The sequence below is a fragment of the Salmo trutta genome, chromosome 27 (genome assembly GCF_901001165.1).
Source record: "Salmo trutta chromosome 27, fSalTru1.1, whole genome shotgun sequence".
In the NCBI taxonomy this organism is placed as follows: domain Eukaryota; kingdom Metazoa; phylum Chordata; class Actinopteri; order Salmoniformes; family Salmonidae; genus Salmo; species Salmo trutta.
Genome location: NC_042983.1, coordinates 7,949,937 through 7,973,145, shown reverse-complemented (window position 1 = coordinate 7,973,145; position 23,209 = coordinate 7,949,937). Strand labels below are relative to the sequence as shown.

Genomic DNA, 23,209 nt, shown 5'->3' with positions numbered 1-23,209 from the left:
CTGCTCTAATGGAATACAGGGTGAGTCCTTTAAACCACCACCCTGGTGTTGTGTATGTCTGTTTCTTCTGGCTGCTCTAATGGAATACAGGGTGAGTCCTTTAAACCACCACCCTGGTGTTGTGTATGTCTGTTTCTTCTGGCTGCTCTAATGGAATACAGGGTGAGTCCTTTAAACCACCACCCTGGTGTTGTGTATGTCTGTTTCTTCTGGCTGCTCTAATGGAATACAGGGTGAGGACAAATCCATTTTGTCCCAGATAGGCTATATGTTTGAAGAGACTTGTTGTGATTTTTACTGCTTCTGTCACTTTGCAACACCCACAAAACATGTTATTGTTCTACTTCAGTCCTCCATGCCTCTGGAGAAGGGTTGCACTATTCTGGTAACTTTCCCAAAATCCCCAGGTTTTCCAGAAATCCCGGATAGAAAACTCCTGGAATCGGTAGGAAGTACGGGAATCCTCCATCCGGGATTTCTGGAAAACCTGAAAATGTGGGGAATTTTGCAACCCTACTTTGGATTCCTTCATCCTGCTAGAAGAAGGATTAGTGTTCCCTGTGTCATATTTGTCTGTTTGTTTGTTTTCCATAGACCCTGCTCTGCAACAGGCTGCCCAGCCCCAATAGCACCATGTCCCAGGCCCAGATGGGATCCATGGCTGGCCTAAAGCCCCAGGAGGTAGCCTTCTGGCTAGGAAAGGCAGTGGAGTGGGGCCAGACTGAGAGCCCAGACACCCAGAGAGACACCTGCCTCCACCTGGGCCCTCTCAGGGCCTTCCTCCAGCTCCTCCTCACACACATACACACACAGGTAAGTGGACAGTGCCCTGCCCCATCCCAAACAACCCAACACCCATTTTTCTGGCCCCTTCTCCTGTCTGTGTATCAGATAGGTGGATCATATTGCTAAGCTACTGTATACCTAGAGGTTCCTGTAGATCTGCTAACCATTGAAAGGGTAGGAGAAGAGGAACGGGTAGTGTCTGGACCGGATCAGGGGCCGTATGTTTTAAGCTTCTCAAAATAAGAGTGCTCATCTAGGATCAGGTGCCTGTCCACTTAATCTCATTCATTGTGATCTAAAAGGCAAAACTGATCCTAAGTCAGCACCAACTCTGAACGGTTTGGAAGAGTTGTGGACTGTGAGTGTGTAAGAACAGACTCACTGACAGAACACCCAGGCTCATCCAGTAAATTAGTGCAGTTCATCAATTAGGCTGATCCATTAAGAACTCGGTTGAAGCACTATGCTACTGTAGAAATTGTCAGGCTCACCCCCCCCACCCTCACCCCACCCTCCACACACACACACACACACACACACACACACACACACACACCTGAGGTCTCCCTCTCTAACACTGGCTGGTCTGTGTGACTAGTTGGCAGCGCTGCAATGTTGAGTTAGCCAGCTAATAGTTGTCAGGGGACCGCCAACGCTAACCTAATGTATCCCTGCATCAAGTGTACCATATTTTGGAGAGGGGGGAGCGACTCTGTGAGGATCCAGTGTTAGAAGGGCTGTACCTTCCAACCAACCATCTCGCTCTTTCTCTATCTTTTCTCTCTTTTTTTCTCTTTCTATTTTCTCTCTATCTCTCTTTCTATTTTCTCTCTCTCTTTATTTTCTCTCTTTCTATTTTTTCTCCCTCTTTCTATTTTCTCTCTCTCTTTATTTTCTCTCTTTCTATTTTTTCTCCCTCTCTTTCTATTTTCTCTCTCTCTTTCTATTTTCTCTCTCTCTTTCTATTTTCTCTCTCTCTCTCTTTCTATTTTCTCTCTTTCTCTTTTCTTTCTCTGCTTTGGTCATATGACATGAAAATAGGGCTCTTTGTCCACGCACACCAGTGGTGGGTTTGAAGTCGAAATGAGAATGCATAAGCAGAAAAGAACTCCATACCTACTGTGAAATATGGTGGGGGATCTTTGATGTGGGGCTATCTTGCTTCCACTGGTCCTGTGGCCTTTGTATCGGGCGTCATGAACTTTACCCAGTACCAGGACATTTTAGCCCAAAACCTGGTTGCCTTTGCCAGGAGGCTGAAATCCACAAAGGAATTATTAATTGGCCACAAAATCGACACTTTGCAATGGCCATCTCAATCTCTGGAGTTGAAACCCATTGAAAACCTGTGGTTTGAATTGAGAGGGCAGTCCAAAAGCACAGACGAGGATATGGAAGCATATCAAGGATCTGGAAGGATTCTGTATGGAGGAATGGTCGAAGATCCCTCCCAATGTGCTCTCCAATCTCAGAAAACATTTTAGAAAAAGGCTCAGTGCCTTTATCCACGGAAGATGAGGTATTGAAAACAGGTGTCAATAATGTTGACCCTTTTTTTTTTTTTTCTCTGAACAATTGTATTATTATAAAATAATATATTTTTTTTGCATACAATACAGCTCGGTATTTAAATTAAATTATTTATTTTCTACAGTTATTTTTGCTCATCTTTATCAAGGGGTCAATCATTTCAACCTCACTTTATGTCAGCCCCAGGGTGAGAGCATCTACAACGTGAACGGGAGGGAGGGAGGGGGGGGAGGGAGTGTGAAGGAGAGAGGGAAGGATCGCTTAATTGGAGTGAAATCCTTTCCCGGCAGAGGGCTCATAAAAGAGTGGTTAAGTAAAATACTTCTCGGCACCAGTGTTGCCTTCTTTGATGACTAGAAGACTTTATTGTGGCTTTCGCCTCGAGGATGAAAAAAATATTCCAATTAATATCCATTTCCTAATTTGCTTTGGGTTAGGACCCTAGGAGCTGTTTGTGTGTTTGGTTTTCCTTCTGGCTGGTGGGGGCCTGCTGGATACACTCATACACACTCACTTAAGCGTCAGCATCACAAGTCTGTCTGTGTGTGTGTGTGTGTGCGTGTGTGCATGCATGTGCGAACGAGTGATTGTGAGTTGGGGTCTGTGTGTGCGTGACATTGTGTGCGTACGTGGAGTACACAGTTTTAGATACTTACCTATACCACTGACGCCTTCCATGGGAATGAATGTCTACAGTACTGCCCCAGGGAGGCAAGGGTTTCGTCTCAAATGGCACCCTTTTCCCTGTATACAGTAGTGCACTACTTTCAACCAGGGCCCTCGTAGTACACTATAGATCAGCGGATTGACGTAGCTTTGTCATATCTTTGCCCTGATGACATCGTTGGACAGAGAAAGGGTCCCATAAACTCCCTGTGATCACCACGTAATCAGCCACTTCTGTCCTAGATGTCTGGGTATGCACAGTAGATACAGCATGTCTAAATCTCGGCTTTTTATGAGGGACAGGATTAGTGTGCCCAGTCACTAACTTGATGCTGATTTGGCTCTGGTAGTTGGTGGTAATTATTTTCTGTTGCGATGGCTCGTTCTTTCTTTCTTTGAGGCCCGTATGGTATGTTTCAATAGCCTCAAACTGTAATAAAGATCTTATTGTAAATAAATATTCCTTCTGGGTTGCGTCATACAAGGGGCGCGTGCGTGCGCGCACACACACACACACACACACACACACACACACACACACACACACACACACACACACACACACACACACACACACACAGGCGTGTCATGTTAAACTGAGACCATGTGTTATGTACAGGACTGAGAAGAGTGACGCTTCGAGTGTGTTCCAGTGTGCAGTACATTGGCAGGGCGAGCGCATGTTGAAGTGATGCATAGAGAGGCCATCGGAAAGAAACGCGACAACAGCACCGCCCTGGTTGTGTCACACACACAAGATGCTAGGTCTACATTTTTAAGAGATGCTACATCGTTAACGCCCCGGGTTCCAATGAATGACATCAGGGACTCTGTTCAAGACTGGAGAAATACATCCTTCCTTCCTTCCTCTCTACCTTGGGTAATCATAGGTTGGAAACCTTGCTTTCTCGTATCAAATCAGGTAGAGATCAGTGATTTCTGAACATTCCGTAGCGTCACACCCTTTCTGAACAGACCCCCTGAACAGTGTTCTGCTACAAGCTCTTCGTGTTTAATTGGCTGGAGAGAAATGTTTTAAATGGCCCCTTGTTGCTGTGAGCTGAAGAGTCTTCCACACACAAACAGATGCTTGCTTAAAAAAAGCACGCGCACACACTCACGTACAGTTTGTAAGCGGGCAAAGCTGAGCCCCAACACCCCAAACTACCTGGCCCGTCACACCCATCTGTTTTATGTATCTCTCACACTTCTCAACACATGATGTGTTCTCGCTCTGGGGGAAAATTAAACCCAGGAAATGTTTATGAGTGAAATGTGAAAAACAAACTTGTACTAAACTTATGAATGCTTTGTTTTTAGTTTTTTACTTTAGTTACTTAAGATTGCCAGGACCCACTTGCGCAATCTGTTTGGGAAACCCTGTCATGGTACTGTATGTTACAGCACACACTGTACTAGTGTATGCTACAGTACACACTGTACTAGTGTATGTTACAGTACACACTGTACTAGTGTATGTTACAGTACACACTGTACTAGTGTATGTTACAGCACACACTGTACTAGTGTATACTACAGTACACACTGTACTAGTGTATGTTACAGTACACACTGTACTAGTGTATGCTACAGTACACACTGTACTAGTGTATGTTACAGTACACACTGTACTAGTGTATGTTACAGCACACACTGTACTAGTGTATACTACAGTACACACTGTACTAGTGTACGCTACCATTCAAAAGTTTGGGGTCACTTAGAAATGTCCTTGTTTTTGAAAGAAAAGCACTCTTTTTTTTGTCCATTAAAATAACATCAAATTGATCCGAAATACAGCGTAGACATTGTTAATGTTGTAAAGGACTGGAAACGGCTGGAAACGGCTTTTTATGGAATATCTACATAGGTGTACAGAGGCCCATTATCAGCAACCATCACTCCTGTGTTCCAATGGCACGTTGTGTTAGCTATTCCATGTTTATCATTTTAAAAGGCTAATTGATCATTAGAAAACCCTTTTGCAATTATGTTAGCACAGCTGAAAATTGTTGTTCTGATTAAAGAAGCAATAAAACTGGCCTTCTTTAGACTAGTTGAGTGTCTGGAGTATCAGCATTTGTGGATTCGATTACAGGCTCAAAATGGCCAGAAACAAAGCACTTTCTTCTGATACTCGTCAGTCTATTCTTGTTCTGAGAAATGAAGGCTATTCTATGCGAGAAATTGCCTAGAAACGGAAGATCTGGTACAACGCTGTGTACTACTCCCTTCACAGAACAGCGCAAACTGGCTCTAACCAGAAAAGAAAGAGGAGTGGGAGGCCCCGGAGCACAACTGAGCAAGAAGACAAGTACATTAGAGTGTCTAGTTTCAGAAACAGACGCCTCACAAGTCCTCAACTGGCAGCTTCATTAAATGGTACCCGCAAAACACTAGTCTCAACGTCAACAGTTACTTTTGAGCAGATGGGCCCTGGTCAAAAGTAGTGCACTACATAGGGAATAGGGTGGCATTTGGGACACAGACTTGGTTTGGCCCAGTCATGTTGGTGTGGAGTGTGTGTTAGTGTCCGTACTTTGTGTTTCCAGAGCTCCACCACAGAGACCATGAGGACTATTCCCTTTGTAGGCCAGTTCCTCGGCCGCCTCTGCTGGAACCCCTATGTCACTGCGGATGGTGAGTGGACTGTCAATAGGCTATGGTTAGGTGGATGGATGGATGCCTTGCCTAATGTGTTGTCTTGTGTTTTGTTGTGTGTCCTGTGTTCAGCTGGGAGCCGCTCGCTCCTGCTCCAGAGTCTGTGGAGTCTGTATTCAGAGGAACCTCACAACGCTGTTGAGAGGAAGGCCAACCAGTGGATACGGGTAAATATAGTCTATCAATTTATCAATCAATCTATCCCTTCATCAATCACTTTTTGTATGCACAAAAAAACTAAAAACATTTAGCACTTACACTTGTGTCCTTGTCTATGATTCCATAGACTACAGTGAGACATACAGTGCCAAGCAAAAGTTTGGACACCTACTGTACTCATTCAAGGGTTTTTATTTATTTGTACTATTTTCTACATTGTAGAATAATAGTGAAGACATCAAAACTATGAAATAACACATATGGAATCATGTAGTAACCCAACAATTGTTAAACAAATCAAAATATATTTGAGATTCTTCAAAGTAGCCACCCTTTTCCTTGATGACAGCTTTGCACACTTTTGGTATTCTCTCAACCAGCTTCACCTGGAATGTTTTTCCAACAATCTTAAAGGAGTTCCCACATATGCTGAGCACTTTTTGGCTGCTTTTCCTTCACTCTGCGGTCCAACTCATCCCAAACCATCTCAATTGCGTTGAAGTCGGGTGATTGTAGAGGCCAGGTCATCTGATGCAGCACTCCATCACTCTCCTTGGTCAAATAGCCCTTACACAGCCTGGAGGTGTGTTGGGTCATTGTCCTGTTGAAAAACAAATGATTGTCCCACTAAGGGCAATCCAGATGGGATGGAGTATCGCTGCAGAATGCTGTGGTAGCCATGCTGGCTAAGTGTGCCTTGAATTCACCAGCAAAGCACCGTCACACCACCACCTCCATTTCTCACGGTAGGAACTACACATGTGGAGATCATCCATTCACCTAATCTGTGTCTCACAAAGACATGGCGGTTGGAACCAAAAATCTCAAATATAGACTCATCAGATCAAAGGACAGATTTCCACCGGTCGAATGACCATTGCTCGTGTTTCTTGACCCAAGAAAGTCTCTTCTTCTTATTGGTGTCCTTAAGTAGTGGTTTCTTTGAAGCTATTCAAAAGTCTCCTCTGAACAGTTGATGTTGAGATGTGTCTGTTATTTTAACTCCGTGAAACATTTATTTGGGCTGCAATTTCTGAGGCTGGTAACTGTAATGAACCTACAACACAACTGATTGGCTCAAATGCATTAAGAATGAAAGAAATTCCACAAATTCAGTTTTAACAAGCATTCCAGGTGACTACCTCATGAAGCTGGTTGAGAGAGTGCCAAGAGTGTGCAAAGCTGTCATCGAGGCAAAGTGTGGCTACTTTGAAGAATCTCACATATAAAATATATTTTGATATGTTTACAATTTTTTGGTTAATACATGATTCCATATGTGTTATTTCATAGTTTTGATGTCTTCACTATTATTCTACAATGTAGAAAATAGTACACATAAAGAAAAACCCTTGAATGAGTAGGTGTGTCTAAACTTTTGACTGGTACTGTATACTTTAACAGCCATAGTAAGTTCTCTTAAAGCAAAGAGTATTTTGTATGGAGTGATTTCAGTGCCAACAGAAACTGTATTTGAAATCAATATCTTTGAATTTTTATGAACAAATTAATTCATTGAATTCATAAATGTAACTTGTATTTCATGATTTGAAACTAAATTGAATGAATATTGCATTCAGTTTTAAAATTCAATGTAAATGTATCAGTTTCATTGTGATAAATATCAAATGTAATTGGTCGTGTACACATATTTTGCAGATGTTATTGAGGGTGTAGCGAAATGCTTATGTTCCTAGCTCCGACAGTGTTTTCGAGGCAGAGGTCCTGAGTTCGAGTCTCCATATGAGCTGAATCTGGGGGAAGCGGTATTTAGTATTTATTAGGATCCTCAATAGCCAAGGCAGCAGCATCTACTCTTCCTCGGGTCTAAACAGGATTAAAACAATTACATCACAACAAAACAACAGCCTTTATCAAAAACACAACAATGCATCATACAAGATATTACTCTATTATTACACATTTACAATATACCATTTATTTGTAATACTTACATTTATTTATACTACAATATTACAATATGTCAATGTGTTTGTGTGTAGAGTGCGTGTGTTAGGGTGTGTGTGTTTCAACACAGTGAGGTGTTTTATTAGTTTAAAAAAAAATCCGATTTCACTGCTCGCTTGAGTTACTTGATGTGGAAGTGAGTTCCATGTAGTCATGGCTCAGTGTAACACTGTGTGTTTCCAAGAGTCTGCTCTGGTGGCATGTCTTGTGGGGTATGTATGGGTGTCTGAGCTAGGGTTGAATGGCAGGAACCCGGTTACCGAGATTTACCACCCAAAACCACAACCTTTTCCCAGGAAAAATAACTGCGAGAAACCGGTAAATGTATAATTAATTATTTATATGAACAGCATGGTGTGAAATGGAACTGTTAAATGATATGTGATGTCTAAATCTGGCTTCACTACGGCCTCTGCATGATGAGACATCAACGCTCAGGGTGGGGACAGACAGCCCATCTCATTATGGAGAGCAGTTCACAATGCATGTAGACCAACCATCTCATCATGGTAACTTATTTTCGTAGCATAGGCTGTACTACAGTAATATAAAGACCGAATGTGTGTCTAATTTACCCATCTCCATCTGGCTTTCGGGGGTCACCTTATTTTGTAATTTTAAAGATTTTAAAAATCTTTTATTGAAGCTGCAGAGTTTTAAAACAGCCTATCACTCAAATATTGTTTCTTTAAATCAGTGCACACGTGAGCACTCTTTCGCAGTCATTTTCTCTCTCCACCAATTCCATTCAAATTGCATCCAAAATACATAATCCTGTTCTAGATTGATACTGTAGTCCGATAGATGTCCTAGCCTACCACTTTCATGTAATAGTCAATGCAGTATTAGCCTTATATTTAGTTAATTAATGATGGGTTATGTAAAATACACTTCTAATTTATAGCCTCTGCCTCTTGCGCAATACGCACTCACATGTGCTCTGCTGGCCTCTCTCCTTAAAAAAACTTTCCTTAGCTCTCGGTGTCCCATGCTGGAAAAGCAAGAATAGAATAGCTTGCTGGATATTTTTGGTTGTTGTGCATTTCTTATACCAATAGATTATTTGAAGAGGGACGCAAGCTCTTGTTTTCTGAATGTTAAATACAGCAGCCAATAGAACTCACAGGTAGTTTGAAAGAAGAGCGAACGCGCGATGGCAGTAGGCTATAACAGTTATTTATTCAGACCCATAACCATTCACTCTCCATGAAGAGAAGTGAAAGCCTCTGCATCTAATTCTAGTCCTTTATTATTCAACCATGTCATTAGAATGATGACGATAAGGACAACTGAACTTATTTAATTTAACTGTTAAAGTTAAATAACAATCGAGAGAGAAAAAAGAGGTAGGCTAATAACGTTGGGGGAAATGTGAAATGTACAGTGCATTCGGAAAGTATTCAGGCCCCTTCACTTTTTCCACATTTTGTTACGCTACAACCTTATTCTAAAATATATATTTTTTTAAACGCCCTCATCAATCTACGCACAATACCCCATAATGACAAAGCAAAAACACATTTTAAGAAATGTTTGAACATTTATTTAAAAAAATAAAATGGAAAAACAATAATACCTAATTTACATTAGTATACAGACTCTTTGCTATGAGACTCAAAATTGAGCTCAGGTGCATCCTCTTTCCATTGATCATCCTTGATGTTTCTACAACATGATTGGAGTCGAGGCACAGATCTGGGGATGGTACCAAACAATTTCTACAGCATTGAAGGTCCCCAAGAACACAGTAACCTCCATTATTCTTAACTGGAAGAAGTTTGGAACTACCAAGACTCTTCCTAGAGCTGGCCGCCCGGCCAAACTGAGTAATCGGGGGAGAAAGACCTTGGTCGGAGAGGTGACCAAGAACCCGATGGTCACTCTGACAGAGCTCCAGAGTTCCCCTGTGGAAATGGGAGAACCTTCCAGAAGGACAATCATCTCTGCAGCACTCCACCAATCTGGCCTTTATGGTAGAGTGACCAGACGGAAGCCACTCCAGCCTGCTTGGAGTTTGCCAAAAGGCACCTAAAGGACTCAGACGATGAGAAACAAGATTCTCAGGTCTGATGAAACCAAGATTGAACTCTTTGGCCTGAATGCCAAGCGTCTCGTCTGGAGGAAACCTGGCACCATCCCTACGGTGAAGCATGGTGGTGGCAGCATCATGCTGTGGGGATGTTTTTCAGCGGCAGGGACTGGGAGACTAGTCAGGATCTAGGGAAATATTAACGGAGCAAAGTGCAGAGAGATCCTTGATGAAAACCTGCTCCAGTGCGCTCAGGACCATAGACTGGGACGAAGGTTCACCTTCCAACAGGACAACGTCCCTAAGCACACAGCCAAGACAACGCAGGAAGGGTTCGGGAAAGTCTCCTGAATGTCCTTGAGTGGTCCAGCCATAGCCCAGATGTGAACCCGATCGAACATCTGCAAAGAAGAATGGGAGAAACAGAGAAGAATGGGAGAAACTCCCCATTAATAGGTGTGCCAAGCTTGTAGTGTCATACACAAGAAGACATGAGGCTGTAATCGCTGCCAAAGGTGCTTCAACAAAGCACTGAGTAAAGGGTCTGAATACTTATGTAAATGTGATATCTACAGTTGAAGTCGGAGTTTACATACACTTTAGCAAAATACATTTAAACTCAGTTTTTCACAATTCCTGACATTTAATCCTAGTAAAAATGCCCTGTCTTGGGTCAGTTAGGATCACCGCTTTATTTTAAGAATGTGAAATGTCAGAATAATAGTAGAGAGAATGATTTATTTCAACTTTTACATTCCCAGTGGGTCAGAAGTTTACATGCACTCAATTAGTATTTGGTAGCATTGCCTTTAAATTGTTTAACTTGGGTCAAACATTTCGGGTAGCCTTCCACAGCTTCCCACAATAAGTTCCCACATTCCTCCTGACAGAGCTGGTGTAACTGAGTCAGGTTTGTAGGCCTCCTTGCTCGCACACGCTTTTTCAGTTCTGCCCACAAATTTTCTATAGGATTGAGGTCAGGGCTTTGTGATGGCCACTCCAATACCTTGACTTTGTTGTCCTTAAGCCATTTTGCCACAACTTTGGAAGTATGCTTGGGGTCATTGTCCATTGGAAGACCATTTGCGACCAAGCTTTAGCTTCCTGACTGATGTCTTGAGATGTTGCTTCAATATATCCACATCATTTTTCATCCTCATGATGCCATCTATTTTGTGAAGTGCCCCAGTCGCTCCTGCAGCAAAACACTCCCACAACACGATGCTGCCACCCCCGTGCTTCACGGTTGGGATGGTGTTCTTTGGCTTGCAAGCCTACCCCTTTTTCCTCCAAACATAACGATGGTCAGTATGGCCAAACAGTTTAATCAGACCAGAGGATATTTCTCCAAAAAGTACGATCTTTGTCCCCATGTGCAGTTGCAAACCAAAAAATAAAAATAAATTACCCCCCTTTTTCTCCCCAATTTCGTGGTATCAATTGTTAGTAGTTACTGTCTTGTCTCATCGCTACAACTCCTGCACGGACTCAGGAGAGGCAAAGGTCGAGAGCCATGCGTCCTCCGAAACACAACCCAATCAAGCCACACTGCTTCGTAACACATCGTGCATCCAACCCGGAAGCCAGCCGCACCAATGTGTTGGAGGAAACACCGTACACCTAGCGACCTGCGCACCACAGGAGTCACTAGTGCGCGATGAGACGAGGATATCCCTGCCGACCAAACCCTCTGGGCTCGAAACCCAGAGTCTGGTGGCACAGCTAGCACTGCGATGCGGTGCCTTAGACCACTGCGCCACCCGGGAGGCCCATAGGGGTCGCCCATAGTCTGGCTGTCGGTTTTGGAGCAGTGGCTTCTTCCTTGCCGAGCGGCCTTTCAGGTTGTGTTGATATAGGACTCGTTTCCTCCAGCATCTTCACAAGGTCCTTTGCTGTTGTTCTGGGATTGATTTGCACTTTTCGCACAAAAGTACACTCATCTCTTAGAGACAGAACGCGTCTCCTTCCTCAGCGGCATGACGGCTGCGTGGTCCCAAGGTGTTTATACTTGCGTACTATTGTTTGTACAGATGAACGTGGTACCTTCAGGTGTTTGGAAATTGCTCCCAAGGATGAACCTGACTTGTGAAGGTCGACTTTTCTTGGCTGATTTCTTTTGATTTTCCCATGTCATGCAAAGAGGCAGTGAGTTTGAAGGTAGGCCTTGAAATACATCCACAGGTACACTTCCAATAGGCTAATTGACATAATTTGATTCAATCAGAAGCCTTGACATAATTTTCTGGAATTTTCCAAGCTGTTTAAAGGCACAGTCAACTTAGTGTATGTAAACTTCTGACCCACTGGAATTGTGATTAAGTGAAATAATCTGTCTGTAAACAATTGTTGAAAAATGACTTGTGCCATGCACAAAGTAGATGTCCTAACCGACTTGCCAAAACTATAGTTTGTTTACAAGAAATTTGTGGAGTGGTTGAAAAACGAGTTTTAATGACTCCAACCTAAGTGTATGTAAACTTCCGACTTCAACTGTATATATATTTAAATAAATATATAGATATTTTATTTATGAATTTGCAAAAATGTCTAAAATGCTTTGTCATTATGGGGTATTTTGTGTAGATTGATGAGGGAATTTAAAAATCTATATATTTTAGAATAAGGCAGTAGTGTTACAAAATGTGGAAAAGTGAAGGGGTCTGAATACTTTCTGAATGCACTGTATAAATGCGTCAGCCTACTAATTATACAAGTAGTTCCTATTATATTTGAAAATGTAAATAAAATTTGCTAGCCTATACTTGTAACTTTGTAGCATGTGCTGCACAAGAGTCCGATGTTCTCTCTGCTTTATCATGTTTTTAACGATCTGCGTAATTCCAGTCCATATAATACAGTACAGTAATACAGTTCACACTACTATTCTACTGGAGGTAGTTTAATATATTTACCCAAGAGAGGATATAGCTAGCTACATCTATGGGCGTTAATGTTTTTCTGTTGTGTAAAGATATCCCTTCACTGGAACTAAGGGGCCAAGCCTGAATCATGAAAAACAGCCCCAGATCATTATTCCTACTCCACCAAGCTTTACAGTTGGCATGCATTCGGGCAGGTAGCGTTCTCCTGGCATCTGCCAAACCCAGATTCGTCCGTTGGACTGCCAGATGGTGAAACGTGATTCATCACTCCAGAGAACGTGTTTCAACTGCTCCAGAGTTTTACACCTTGCTCCAGAGTTTTACACCCTGCTCCAGCCGACGCTTGGAATTGCGCTTGGTGATCTTAGGCCTGTGTGCGGCTGCTCGGCCACTGAAACCCATTTCATGAAGCTCCCGACAAACAATTATTGTGCTTCCAGAGGCAGTTTGGAACTCGGTAGTGAGTGTAGCCTTCCCTGTAGCTCAGTTGGTAGAGCATGGTGTTTGCAACGCCAGGGTTGTGGGGTCGATTCCCACGGGGGGCCAGCACAGGAAAAAAATAAAAAATGAAATGAAATGTATGCATTCACTACTGTAAGTCGCTCTGGATAAGAGCGTCTGCTAAATGACTAAAATGTAAAAAATGTTGCAACTGAGGACTGACAATTTTTACGTGTTACCCACTTCAGCACTCGTTCTGTGAGCTTGTGTGGCCTACCACTTCGCGGCTGAGCCGTTGTTGCTCCTAGACGTTTCCACTTCACAATAACAGCACTTACAGTTGACCGGGGCATCTCTAGCAGGGCAGACATTTTACGATCTGACTTGTTGGAAAGGTGGCATCCTATGACGGTGGCATGTTGAAAGTAAGGCCATTCTACTGCCAATGTTTTCTATTGAGATTGCATGGCTGTGTTCTTGATTTTATAATTCTGTCAGCAACGGGTGTGGCTGAAATAGCCGAAACCACTAATTTGAAAGGATGTCCACATACTTTTGTATATATAGTGTATGTAGCCTATTGGATAACAGCAAAGTCATTTGACATTTTTTGAGCTTTGCCTCATTAAATGTCTTTAATGTAGGGCTCATAATATGTATTTAATGTATGGCTCATCAAGCTCATATAGCATCAGGCTTGAATTTCCCATCAAAGCTCTAATCAAATCCATACACATTCCTATTTATATGCTTTTGAGATTTATTCTAGGAATGGAACAATTGGAAAATATTTAACCCTAGTCTGAGCTGTTTGAACAGCCAGTTCGGTGCTTTCAACACATCAAAACCTCTGACAAAGACAACTAGTGATGATCAATCTCTCCTCTACTTTGAGCCAGGAGAGATTGACATGCTTGTTATTGATATAAATCCTCCAAGTACATTTTAAAGGCCAGCCGTGCTCTGTTCTGGGCCAACTAATTTGCCTATGTCCTTCTTAGTGACACTTTCCCATATAACTGTGCATTAGTCCAAGGGATATGATGGACAGGCTTATTCATAACAAACAAGTTAATAACAAGATGCAATTAGTGAGAAGAGCAAAAATCTTTATCTTTGCATTTTAAAATAATTAGAAATTGGCATCTATTTCCTAGGCTATTATTTATTTCATTTCCATGATCATTGCATAAGAAATTCCTCACCTTTTCTGTGACGCTTTCATACTCACGAGGAAGCATAGGCCTGCAACAAGGATTCCAATTCATCCCATCTCTCATTTAATTGGACCCACTTCACAGTAGTAAATAAATAAGCTATTTCAAATATTTTGCTCTACGCCATCCAATCCAGAGCACAGGTTATTAATGGTGGAACAGGTTACTTCTGTGCCTTATGTCTGAATACTGTAATTTCAGATTTCTCAAGTAAACAATCTTGCATTTATACACACAATCCTTCTTTTCATAACCACTGCAGAATACATTCTTCAACTTTTCTGGCCACGATGGGTTCATATTCCAGAAGTAACCATAGCCTACAACAAATTACCATGCACATCTCTCATGTAATTGGGTCTATTAGATAGGCTATTATTTCAAGTATTTTGCTCTATGCATCAGAAAGGAAGCATGGTTTATAACATACAGTAGAATTTAACAGGTGAACAGACAGTTTGGTCTTTTGCATTGAAGTGTGTAGGCTACCACTGTAAGTAGACAGAATTCGGGCAGTGCAGCATAGACTCGAAGAAGTAAATGCAAAACGTTAGGCACTGTTAAGTTCAAACGGTCTGTTTACAGGTCCACTGCAATTAGCAATTGTTGTCTTCCATAAACTTTTTTTCTGTCAGATGGCCTAGGTCTACAGGTTGCTCCTCATTACACACAACAGACCAGAAAATATGATTTGCTTCGGTAATCGCTAAGCAAACTGGACTGGGATCTACAGTTGTCTCAGCTCAACCACTGGGGTTACTGTGGAGTGAGTTTGGCGGGTGAATGTAGCAGATGGGGATCTGTGATAATGCACTCCTTAGCCCGAAGTGGCATAGGTCCTGAGTTCGAGTCTCAGTATGAGCTGAATCAGGGGGAAGCGGTACTCACTAAGCAACAGGGTTCGTACGGTCATGAAAATCCTGAAAAAGTAATGGGATTTTAAAATGGTGTTTTCCAGGCTTGGAAAAGTTTAGGAAAATGATAAAATCTGAAAAGTAATGGGAATTACTGTTAATGTGATTTATTTAGGAACAGTTTTTAAAATATTTTATCAATCAACTAAAAATCAACATCAGCGAGGATTGGAATGACACTTTAGCACGTCTGTGTTTGCGCGCATTACCTGCATATGTGCTAGGCGAGTGGGCTGTTTCTCTCTCTCTCTCTCTCTCTCTCTCTCTCTCTCTCTCTCTCTCTCTCTCTCTCTCTCTCTCTCTCTCTCTCTCTCTCTCTCTCTCTCTCTCTCTCTCTCTCTCTCTCTCTCTCTCTCTCTCTCTCTCTCTCTCTCTCTCTCTCTCTCTCTCTCTCTCTCTCTCTCTCTCTGAGCAGTCAGACATTGCAGCAGCTGATAGAGAACAGACTAACTAGGTAACCAATTCAAAACATATCTCGTACCCTCTAGTTAACTGTTTAACATGTTTTCATCATGTCCCAAGCAACTTTGCACTGACACTCGTGTTTAAGGCCAATCAAAGTTGATTTACTTTTTATTAAACAATTTAAATGATTATTGTTGACGAAAAGAACGATTCACTTCCTCATTGTATTAGTTGGGATTCGGTTTATGTTTTACTTTTTTTTTTACTAATTCATTAAAAATGAACAGCTGAAATGTCTTGAGTCAATAAGTATTCAAACCCTTTATGGGAAGCCTAAATCATTTCAGGATTAAAAATGTCTTAAGTCACCATAATAAGTTGCATGGGTTCACTCTGTGTGCAATAATAGTGTTTAACATGGTTTTTAAATGACTACCTCATCTCTGTACCCCACACATACAATTATCTGTAAGGTTTCTCAGTCGAGCAGAGAATTTCAAACACAGATTGAACCACAAAGGACAGGGAGGTTTTCCAATGCCTCGCAATACAGAGTTTAATGTCTGTGATAGGAGAAAACTGAGGATGGATCAACAACATTGTAGTTACTCCGTAATACTAACCTAATTGATAGAGTGAAAAGAAGGAAGCCTGTACAGAATAAAAATATAAAGACACTAAAGTAATACTGCAAAAAATGTGGCAAAGCAATTAACTTTTTGTCCTGAATACAAAGTGTTATGTTCGGGGCAAATCCAATACAACACTCTCCTGAGTACCACTCTCCATCTTTCAAACATAGTTGTGGCTGCATCATGTTATGGGTATGCTTGTAATCGTTAAGGACTGGGGAGTTTTTCAGGACAAAAAAGAAATGTAATGGAGCTAAGCACAGGCAAAATCCTAGAGGAAAACCTGGCTTTCTACCAGACACTGGGAGATGAATTCACCATTCAGCAGGACAATAACCTAAAACACAAGGCCAAATATACACTGGAGTTGCTTACCAAGAAGACAGTGAATCTTCCTGAGTGGCAGAGTTACAGTTTTGACATCTATCCTGAAAATCTATGGCAAGACCTAAAAATGGTTGTCTAGCAATGCTCAACAACAAATTTGACAGAGCTTGAAGAATTATTTTACAGAATAATGGGCAAAATTGCACAATCCAGGTGTAGAAAGTTCTTAGAGACTTACCCAGAAAGACTCACAGCTGTCATCACTGCCAAAGGTGCTTCTACAAAGTATTCACTCAGGGGTGTGAATACATATATTTCTGTATTTCATTTTCGATAAATTGTCAAAAATTTCTAGAAACATGTTTACACATTGTCATTCTGGGGAATTGTGTCTAGATGGATCAGAGAAAACATCATAATCCATTTTGAATTCAGGCTATAACACAACAAAATGTGTAATAAGTCAATGGGTATGACTATTTTCTGAAGGCACTGTAATCTCAATGCTAGTCAGCCTGCAAACTTAACACTTCTAAGATAAATACCAAAAAATTGTGTAACTAACCGAAGATGGACCACAGCCTGTCGTTTCCAATGGGAACAAATTAGTCATAGTGGGCACAACAAGCAAGGAGGTGGGCCGAGCCAAGCACGAGCTAGCGAGATCCTATTGGCGCGTTCTAGAATAATTAGCATATTTCCATTAGGGAACACCTACTCTGAAGTGCGCGTGTGCAATAACTCATTTCGCCTTTGCACTCCTAAACAATACCGTTTTTGGAAACGTCTTCAAAACTTAGTCCACTCTGTTCTCAACCGATTCTAGTTTTGGGAACAGTAAACTGTATTGAGATCAAATGTTTCATCGATGAGAGAATTTGCAGAATGTCTGCCAACATCCATTTTCACCAACTGCCGGCCACTGGGCTTCCTCTCACTACCATATCAGTACCATATTATGTCCCGTGTGGCTCAGTTGGTAGAGCATGGTGCTTGCAATGCCAGGGTTGGGGGTTTGATTCCCACGGGGGAAAAGTACGATAAAAAAAAAATATGAAAATGTGTGCACTCAGTCGCTCTGGATAAGAGTCTCTGCTAAATGACGAAAATGTAATGTAAATAAGTGGAAACGCCAAACGGATGCTTCACATTTATACACCTGGTAAAATATTTGTCTCATTGTTCTATCTGTGATCAATCATATTTAAGACAATTTGTGGGCTTGCTTCAGCTGAATAAAAAGGTTTGTAGCCTACCATAGCCATTTATCTTTAAAATATTGAATGAGCTAATTATTTCAAAAAGGCATACAACTTATTTGGTTGTAATGTTGTAATGTTTTACATCAAGGGTGGTCAACCATCTTCCAGGGGAGCTACTGGGTGTGCAGGCTTTTAGTCCAGTACCCCTCTAACTAACCACATTTTAGACATGAGCTGCTCAACCAGACCTTGATCAACTGACTCTGATGTGTTTGAGCAGGGCTTGATCAAAAGCCTGCACACCCAGTAGCTCTCCAGACTGAGGGTTGACCACACATGTTTTACACCATTGCCTAACAGGTATTCTACTTTGTGGGGGATTAAGTGCCTTGCTCAACGACAGGGGGATGGAACATGGGATCAGAGAGCATTCTTCCAGTGTTGAGACACCGCCAATTGTTGGTCATGGAAATTTGGTGAAAAGTCATGAAATTCCATCTGTCAAAATGTGTATGAACCCTGAACCAAGCAGTGTGTCGTCCTATACATTAACTTCCTGATCTCCTACTGGTCAGTTCAAGATGGGTGCTATGTGAAAACATAGTTTTCTGAACCCTATATCATTATAATCACACGTAATAATCATTCATCTGAATGATATGATGGCCGTAATATGCTTGTAGCCTCCTCGACAGTGTTGATGAAATACGAACGCTATAGGTGGGTTGGAAGAATTACAAGCTCGCAACACACGTTCTTCATTGTAACCACATGTAAAAAATAATTGAGGTCTGGTTCGAACTTTAGCAAGCACACGGGCGTGAAAACGGCCACATAACATTGTCAACGTCAAATTTGTTCACTTAACCTATCTTACTTCCTCATCTCTTTCCCTCTGCTGTCTATTTTCTCCTTTCTGCACCCTGGTCAAAAATGGTGCGAGCCCTAGCAAAGTCAACATTTCGGGACTCTGGTGCCCCCATTTAAATTGTCATTAGAGCCTCTAGGTGATCAATGCCAATGTGGGAGAATTTCTTGGGTTAGAATTCAGCGGGAACACTGAACACAAGGAGGACCTCAGCAAGGGCCGCTAGCTGAGCGTGTGCTGGGAACACGTCACAAATTCCACTGACAGAGACTCCCGTCACATAGCCTACATCCTCCCTGCAGACAGAGAGAGAGGGAGCAAGTGGTTTGGAGGGTTGAGGAGCTGTTTGGATAATCAAGTCTTTTTATTTTTTTATTTAAAAAGTTGGAACTTAAAATGTAGTTGTCAATACACCTGCATTTTTAGAATGCAACACCCAAAACATTTTGCGATAATAAATGTTTGTTTTGTGAAAAATTATGAATTCTGGGTTTTAGGTAAGTGGGCTAACAGTCTTGCGACATTTAAGAGACCTGGTTTGAACCCAGTCAGTCACCAGAGCAAGATTAAATAGGGAGTGGTAATGCTATCCGTAGAAGGGCTACGACAGGAATATTAAACTATGCTGAACAAAAATATAAACGCAACATGTAATGTCGGTCCCATGTTTCATGAGCTGAAATAAAAGATCCCAAAAATATTCCATATGCACAAGAAGCTTATTTCTCTTATATTTTGTGCACCAATTTGTTTATATCCCTGTTAGTGAGTATTTCTCCTTTGCCAAGATAATCCATCCACTTCACAGGTGGTGTATCATTACATGATCATTACACAGGTGCACCTTGTGCTGGGGACAATAAAAGGCCACTTTAAAATGTGCAGTTTTGTCACACAACACAATGCCACAGATGTCTCAAGTTTTCAGGGAGCATGCGATTGGCATGCTGACTGCAGGAATGTCCACCAGGGCTGTTGCCAGAGAATTGAATGTTAATATCTTTACCATAAGCCGCCTCCAACATCGTTTTAGAGAATTTGGCAGTATGTCCAACCGGCCTCACAGTACGTCCAACCACAGACCATGTGTAACCACGCCAGACCAGGACCTCCACATCCGGCTTCTTCACCTGCAGGATCATCTGAAACCAGCCACCTGGACAGCTGATGAAGCTAAGGAGTATTTCTGTCTGTAATAAAGCCCTTTTGTGGGGAAAAACCAAGTCGGTGAGCCTATGCCCGCCCAGGCCCACCCATGGCTGCGGCCCGCACAGTCGTGAAATCAGTAGATTAGGACAAAATGAATTTATTTCAATTCACTGATTTCCTTATATGAACTGTAACTCAGTAAAATCGCAGAAATTGTTGCATGTTGCGTTTATATTTTTGTTCAGTATATATTGCTATGGGGGCCAAACTGCAGGGTTTTTCACACTCCCTTCTGCGTGTCCTGTGATCTTCTTAGAGGGGAACAGAAGGCACGATCATGTTTCAGAGATTCTTAGCTTTCAGCAATGGTGTCATAATAACCTCTAGCCCAAACGGTTCAAATGCTAGAACAAAATTCATAGGAAGAAAAATAAATTCAACATTGTCTTCAGAAACCGCCAGAACCCTGTTTAACACAGAGAGGGTTTGAGTCTATCTGTTCTAGCATTCCTTGCTGGCAAAGTACCAGGATGTTTTTGAACCTGAATTTAGAGAACTGAATTTCAAAACTTCATCTGAATGCATCTGAGAAGTTGAAATGTGAGATTACAAGTTTATCAACTTTCAAAGCAGAATTACTTTCCCATTGTTCCTCAACTGTAGTGTATGATATGCCATTTTCTCTACTTTTATCCAATTTAAAAAACAATTGCAAATTTTGCTGGATAAGATCGAATTGAGCCAGTCAGTCATATAATATATGTAACTTTGGTAAACTTCAAATGATAGTTTGTAAACTTCATACACAGACATTGAATGCAATATTTACCATATTGAAACTGCGTATACAGTACCAGTCAAAAGTTTGGACACCTACTCATTCCAGGGTTTTTCTTTATTTTTACTGTTTTCTACATTGTAGAATAATAGTGAAGACATCAAAACTATGAAATAACACATGGAATCATGTAGTAACCAAAAAAAGTGTTAATTAAATTATATTTTATATTTGAGATTCTTAAAAGTAGCCACCCTTTGCCTTGATGACAGTTTTGCACAATCTTGGCATTCTCTCAACCAGCTTCATGAAGTAGTCACCTGGAATGCATTTCAATTAACAGGTGTGCCTTGTAAAAACAGAATTTGTGGAATTTCTTTCCTTCTTAATGTGTTTGAGCCAATCGGTTGTGTTGTGACAAGGTAGGGGTGGTATACAGAAAATACCACTATTTAGTAAAATACCAAGTCCATATTATGGCAAGAACAACTCAAATAAGCAAAGAGAAACGACAGTCCATCAGTAATTTAAGACATGAAGGTCAGTCAATCTGGAACATTTCAAGAACTTTGAAAGTAAAACCATCAACCACTATGATGAAACTGGCTCTCATGAAGACCCAGAGTTACCGCTGCTGCAGAGAATAAGTTCATTTGAGTTAACTGCACCTCAGATTGCAGCCCAAATAAATGCTTCACAGACACATCTCAACATCAACTGTTCTGAGGGGACTGCATTAATCATGGTTGATGAGTCCAAATGTGAGATTTTTAGTTCCAGCCACCGTGTCTTTGTGAGACGCAGAGTAGGTGAATGGATGATCTCCGCATGTATGATTCCCACCGTGAAGCATGGAGGAGGAGGTATGGGGATGCTTTGCTGGTGACACTGTCAATGATTTATTTAGAATTCAAGGCACACTTAACCAGCATGGCTACCACAGCATTCTGCAGTGATACGCCATTCCATCTGGTTTGCGCTTAGTCCCACTATCATTGGTTTTTCAACAGGACAATGAACCAAAACACACCTCTAGGCTGTGTAAGGGCTATTTGACCATGAAGGAGAGTGATGTTGTGCTGCATCAGATGACCCGGCCTCCACAATCACCTGACCTCAACCCAATTGAGATGGTTTGGGATGAGTTGGACCGCAGAGTGAAGGAGAAGCAGCCAACAAGTGCTCAGCATATGTGGGAACTCCTTCAAGACTGTTAGAAAAGCATTTCAGGTGACTACCTCATGAAGCTGGTTGAGAGAACGCCAAGAGTGCTCAAAGCTGTCATCAAGGCAAAGGGTGGCTACTTTGAAGAATCTCAAATATAAAATAGATTTTTATTTTTTTAACACTTTTTTTGGTTACTACATGATTCCATGTGTGTTATTTCATAGTTTGGATGTCTTCACTATTATATGAGTGTGTCCAAACTTTTGACTGGTACTGTATATAAAATATTGAATTTTCTGTTAAATTGAAATGGAGTTCAATTTATTCAATTCAGTTTCAAATCATGAAATATAAGTTAATATATGAATTCAAATTCAATATCTAAATACAAATAAAAAAAATACTGAATTCAAGTAGTTTCTTTTGGCACTTAAATCACTCCATAACTTTGACTCTTCTAAGCCTATTGAAGTGATTTTTGGTCAAATGTATTTTTAATAGAACTTCTCTTGCCTGTAGTCCATTTCTTCCCAAATAAGAATTGGCTTATTAATGTGCTTGATTGAGTCTCTGGGTTAGTGCAAGCCTTTGTTCCCCAAACCCTAAAACGTGTTTTGAAAAGCAAATTAAATGGCTTCAGCATGAATTTTCACCCTTAGAATAGATGAAAGGCAGAACTTATATCAGCTCTAGTTACTCATTCTTTTAACCTGAATGTACAGTGTGTTTTTAGAGACAGAGAAAGAGTGAGAGAAGGAAGAAGAAAGGATTCGAGGGTTTTCAACTTTCACAGGGTTCACACAGATGGCTTACCATAAACAATACTGAACCTTCACATTTTGCCAGATTAAATGTGTGTGTGTGTATTCTTTTGATTAATTTTTCATCTAATAAAATATCTCGCTAATTAAAACAGTGCTTTTAAAGTAAACTTTTAATTTGCCAGATGTTTTTTGACCTATAAGAGGGGAAGTGGGGTGAGAGGCGTATGCGTGTGTGTGTGTGGTGAAGGCATGATTTGTTGCCTTACAGTACTTTCTCACATAGCGCACAGCCTTTTTCCTCAGCCACTCATGACTTATAATGTGAGAGAGTGAGTGAAAGCTCTTGTATGTCTTCAATTGTTTTGTAATCGTTAGAGTCAGAAAAGTGGTTGTGTTAGATGGAGAGTGACAGTCACACAGCTGACTACAACTAGAACCATCCAGTAGAGTTTGACTGGAACCAGAATTAGAATCATCCAGTAGAGTCTGACTGGAACTAGAATTAGAATCATCCAGTAGAGTCTGACTGGAACCAGAACTAGAATCATCCATTAGAGTCTGACTGGAACTAGAATTAGAATCATCCAGTAGAGTCTGACTGGAACCAGAACTAGAATCATCCATTAGAGTCTGACTGGAACCAGAACTAGAATCATCCATTAGA

General features: G+C 41.3%; 1 protein-coding gene across 4 annotated transcripts in view; it reads left to right on the top strand.

The window, feature by feature from the left end:
- Positions 1-23,209, top strand: part of fancc (FA complementation group C) — a 45,738-nt gene that overhangs the window by 4,138 nt on the left and 18,391 nt on the right. For all 4 annotated transcript variants that reach the window (XM_029716512.1, XM_029716511.1, XM_029716514.1 and 1 more), the window contains 3 exons: positions 595-813; positions 5,535-5,622; positions 5,716-5,810. In XM_029716512.1, coding sequence (XP_029572372.1) covers positions 595-813; positions 5,535-5,622; positions 5,716-5,810 — 402 coding nt within the window. The remainder of the gene's footprint in view (positions 1-594; positions 814-5,534; positions 5,623-5,715; positions 5,811-23,209) is intronic.